General features: G+C 58.3%; 2 protein-coding genes across 2 annotated transcripts in view; both read right to left on the reverse strand.

Annotated features, from left to right (window-relative positions):
* Window positions 1-1364: 1364 nt before the first annotated feature.
* On the reverse strand, window positions 1365-2255 carry DQ04_04821060 (hypothetical protein; the record flags this gene model as incomplete). The annotated part of the gene is made up of 1 exon (XM_009313816.1): window positions 1365-2255. The coding sequence occupies one exon, from the start codon at window positions 2253-2255 to the stop codon at window positions 1365-1367; it is 891 nt and encodes a 296-aa protein (XP_009312091.1).
* A 97-nt stretch (window positions 2256-2352) lies between these two features.
* Window positions 2353-2562, reverse strand: part of DQ04_04821070 (hypothetical protein) — a gene marked incomplete at both ends in the record, with an annotated part of 1944 nt that continues 1734 nt past the window's right edge. The window contains one exon of the mRNA XM_009313817.1: window positions 2353-2562. This exon is cut by the window's right edge and continues 1734 nt beyond it. Coding sequence (XP_009312092.1) covers window positions 2353-2562 — 210 coding nt within the window.

Here is a 2562-nt window from a genome sequence, read left to right on the forward strand (position 1 = left end):
AAAAAAAAAAAACCTCCAATAAACGCCGACCAACGCAAAAGAGACCAAAAAATATAAACAAAGACAATACCACCAAACAACAACAACAACAACAACAACCGCAGCAGAAACAGGAAAAACACAGTACAATTAATGCAACCACACCAAATCCATCCAAACCAGTGAACAAGACATCTCACGGCATGTCCATACGACTCATTTACTCTGCTCTCGTCCTCTCACACCACCTGCCAGCTGGATATCAGTCACGTAGGCATCGTAGTAGGGCCCAAACACCACCACCTTATTGCCCAGGTTGAGCAGCGCCTGAAACGCCACGCTGAGCCCCCTGCGTGGTGCTGTTTGTGATATGGATGCTGCTTTCCGCAATCTCTGACTCAGAGAGACGCCCCTCGNCCCTGACGCGTTGTACGGCGTATCGGTGAGTATCGCCTACGTCTTATGTGTCCCGGCGGCGTTCAACTCCCCTTGCTTTATGGCCACGCATCCGCATGTCCAGTGCCGCTGGGGATGAGCTCCACGTACTTCACCACACCACCTGCCAGCTGGATATCAGGCACGTAGGCATCGTAGTAGGGCCCAAACACCACCACCTTATTGCCCAGGTTAAGCAGCGCCCGAAACGCCACGCTGAGCCCCCTGCGTGGTGCTGTTTGTGATATGGATGCTGCTTTCCGCAATCTCTGACTCAGAGAGACGCCCCTCGTAAAGCCGTTTTATATCCGCCACGAGCTAGAGGCCACCCTGCGCTCATGCATACTGACAAGCGACGGATGTGGTGGCGCCTTCTTCGTTAATGCGCTGCTGCTCCAGCAGGGGGAATGGGGACGGCGGAAAGCGGGGGGCTCCTTGGCCCATGTCGACGGACCTTGTACTTATTGGTGGGTGGCGTCATCTCGTGCCACACTGTCGTCCTTCACAGTGACGATAGGCAGTTGGACCGCCTGATGAGACTCATAGCAGCAGCACAATATATTTGTATTGCTTCACTGGTACTTGAGAATGGCAGTGAAGCACGACAGGGGGTGGGTGTGTGGAGGAAGGGAAGAGCCCACGGCAGGCCACACAGCATTCCACGGTAAACCAGACACGGAACAACAACAATACAATACCACGAGGTGCGTTCAGGGTCTGTTCATGAGGCTGAGTGGAATCACCTCTCTGAGAGTCGCCCACCACCACTCAAGCTTACGTGGCCCTTGAGCGCATATCGGACATCACCCAATCACCTATGCCAACCAAACAAAAACGGCCATGCCGACAGCAGCGCGGAAAAAAACAGCACACTCCTACCACAGAGGAGGAGGAGGAGGAGGAGGTAAGAAGAAGCTCCCCACCCCCTCTTGCTTGCCCCTCCCTCCAGCTCAAAACGGAATCCGCAGTGGGACGTTGCGGAGCTCAGAGGCTCGCACCATTGGCATCTGAAGACCACCGTCGCAGAGCGCCACTCCCTTCTTCGCGCTCTCGGCAATCTCGGCGACGCGCATCCGCACCGCTGGCCCGATGTGCTCGGCGCGGTACGGCGGGTGGAGGGCGGCGAGCAGCGTGACATCCTGCGTGGGGGAGACGGCGCCGTGCGGCTGCGGACGAAACGGTGTCTCCTCCCTCACACCCCCATTGGCTGTCGACATCCTGCGCTTCCACAGAACGAAGCGTTGGGCCGGGCGCAGCGCCCTGCACGAGAGGTACGCTGTCCCATCCGTGTTCTTCACTTCGCGGAGAACGGGTGGTGGTGGACACGTCAGCCCCGTTCTGACAGAATCAGTAGATGACTGCTGCTGCAGCAGCGTAGTGGGCGCCGCACCCTCGTCAGCCCAACGCACGCGTTTGACTACACGCCGCGCTGGCGGAAACCGTGACGGGCACACACCATCGCCGCTCTCCACACAAGCGTCCTCCTTGCTGCCGCCGCTGCTGCTGCTGCTGCCAATCCCGGTCGGCGTTTCCTGCTCATGCTCGAAGCGATGCCCCAATTCTCGCCCCTGCACCGAACCCACAGCCAAATTGTAGCGCTCGCCGGCGGCACCCAACTCCACACGTGCTGGCGAGTCATCTGGGAAGAAGTCGCCCTCCACGAGATGTGAGGTGGTGTGCGCCTCCTCGTTCGCCGTCAGCTCGGCGAGGCTGGTGGGCACCAGGTCGTGGAAGCCGTTTTGGCCATTGCCGGCATCCTCAGCGTCTCCCTCGCACAGGCCCGAAGGACTCACCTCCACCTCGGGGCCAGGCTCTTCCGGCTTCTCCCGTGAATCTGTCATGCGCCTCGCACACACCCTTCTATGGTGCTTCTTCTTCTTCTGCTTCAATACAGATAGAGCAAAGACGGAACCTCCACAAACAAAAGCAGCAACGCCTTCACAATAGCACCCTCACTGCCAATACCTGGCTAGCGTCATTGTTAGTATTGCCATGTCTGCTTGCTTCCGAACTCAGCTGAGGCGCAGCAGCAGCAGCAGCAGCACGAGTACAACTACGGCGCGTCACCCCCTCCCACTTCATGGGATCAGGACAACCTCCAGCGGGTACTTGGCAAGACACACATCGGCGCGCTGCAGCAGACGCACC

This window comes from Trypanosoma grayi (assembly GCF_000691245.1).
Source record: "Trypanosoma grayi strain ANR4 Tgr_482_V1, whole genome shotgun sequence".
NCBI lineage: Eukaryota > Euglenozoa > Kinetoplastea > Trypanosomatida > Trypanosomatidae > Trypanosoma > Trypanosoma grayi.